This window comes from Cibotium barometz, chromosome 41 (assembly GCF_041138505.1).
Source record: "Cibotium barometz isolate CiBa-2024 chromosome 41, ASM4113850v1, whole genome shotgun sequence".
NCBI classification, from domain to species: Eukaryota; Viridiplantae; Streptophyta; class Polypodiopsida; order Cyatheales; family Cibotiaceae; genus Cibotium; species Cibotium barometz.
The window spans coordinates 31,393,698-31,394,985 of record NC_141086.1 but is presented as its reverse complement, the minus strand read 5'-3'; the positions used below and the strand labels follow the sequence as shown (position 1 = coordinate 31,394,985).

Here is a 1,288-nt window from a genome sequence, read left to right as displayed (position 1 = left end):
TGTGTGTGAGAGAGAGAGAGAGAGAGAGAGAGAGAGAGAGAGAGAAAGAGAGAATGCCATCAAAAGGGGAGACCAAATACCACTGGCATGGAGGATGGTGGGTCTTCATGTCGAAGAGGTGAGGTGTAATCTCGAGTGTTACAATAATCAAGAACAATAGCACCTTAAAGAAATAGGAAATGGGGTTCTCATGAAGTGGTTCTTCAAATAAACAAAGACAAAAGGAGGGGAACCTTGAAAGGAAGTGACGCTTGGTTACCTTAAATTCTAGGGATTGTGGCATTGCCCTTAATCCATCACTTCACATGTCCTCTCTTGTCTCCATATCCGCACAAGCACCTTACCAACCTGTTCTTTTCACCAAGTACTTAGATGCTCGCCTGCATATCGCTTCACCACTAATTACTTCGGTTACATGCTAAGGCTAGCAGTACTTCAATGCAAGAACAATTGTGCAGCGCTGCGCCTGAGGGCCGGCGAGAGAGGGATGTGGCCGAAGAGAGCATCAAGCTCCTTCATAGGAAGGCGGCGGCGTTGGCCTGGTACCGACATGGGCGCAGGGGAAGCAGCGCCGGCGGCCGCGCTTCAAGCAGAATGCAGCATTCTTTATCACATGAAACTGCAGCTGAAAAGCAACCAATGCAGCCGCAAGATCTAGATCCTTTTAAGGTTAGTGGGCATCATATGCCGGGGGTAGTAGGCCAAGATGGTCGATCGCCGCTTCCCAATTTGCCACCGGTTCACCAACCTTCGAGGTTTAAGGCAGAAGCTCTGTCTCGAGCGGCGGCGCTGCAGCCTTCTCTAAGCGTGATCGACGCCCCCTCCACTGGCTCCAATAATCAGATCATGAGCGCTGGGCAGTCTCTGGCCCTTCTCAGCCTGCTACCTCAGCATCAGTCTCAGAAGTGCTTCCAGTCGAAGAAGGACGGTAGCAGCGGCGGGACGCCGTGGGACTGTGGCAGCTCGCTTTACGACTCGTTTGAATTGCTTTGCTTGTCTAACCAGCTGGGACGCTGCTTAACTACAGTGCATGCGGCGGCAGTGGCGGCAACTAGCCCTTCAAGCTCAACCCATCACAAGCTCCTTAGAAGTACGCCTCCGCCACCGCCGCCATTGCCGCCACCTCCGCGCACGCCCTTCAACGTGCCCCCCGCATACATCCCCCGCTCGCTTTACGCTCTGCCGCAATTCATCCTCCCAAACTACCTCGCCACAAAATCCTCCAGAAAACGCAGTCCTCTCATACACCCTATCTTCTCCACGCCCAATCACGCTCCCTCCGCCCCCA

The 1,288-nt window shown here is 53.5% G+C and overlaps 1 protein-coding gene across 1 annotated transcript in view; it reads left to right on the top strand.

Annotated features, from left to right (window-relative positions):
- The first annotated feature begins 283 nt into the window (after window positions 1-283).
- LOC147614859 (uncharacterized) overlaps window positions 284-1,288 on the top strand; it is a 2,063-nt gene continuing 1,058 nt past the window's right edge. Inside the window, exon 1 of the mRNA XM_086779792.1 lies at window positions 284-1,288. This exon is cut by the window's right edge and continues 409 nt beyond it. Coding sequence (XP_086635918.1) covers window positions 439-1,288 — 850 coding nt within the window. The 5' untranslated portion in view covers window positions 284-438.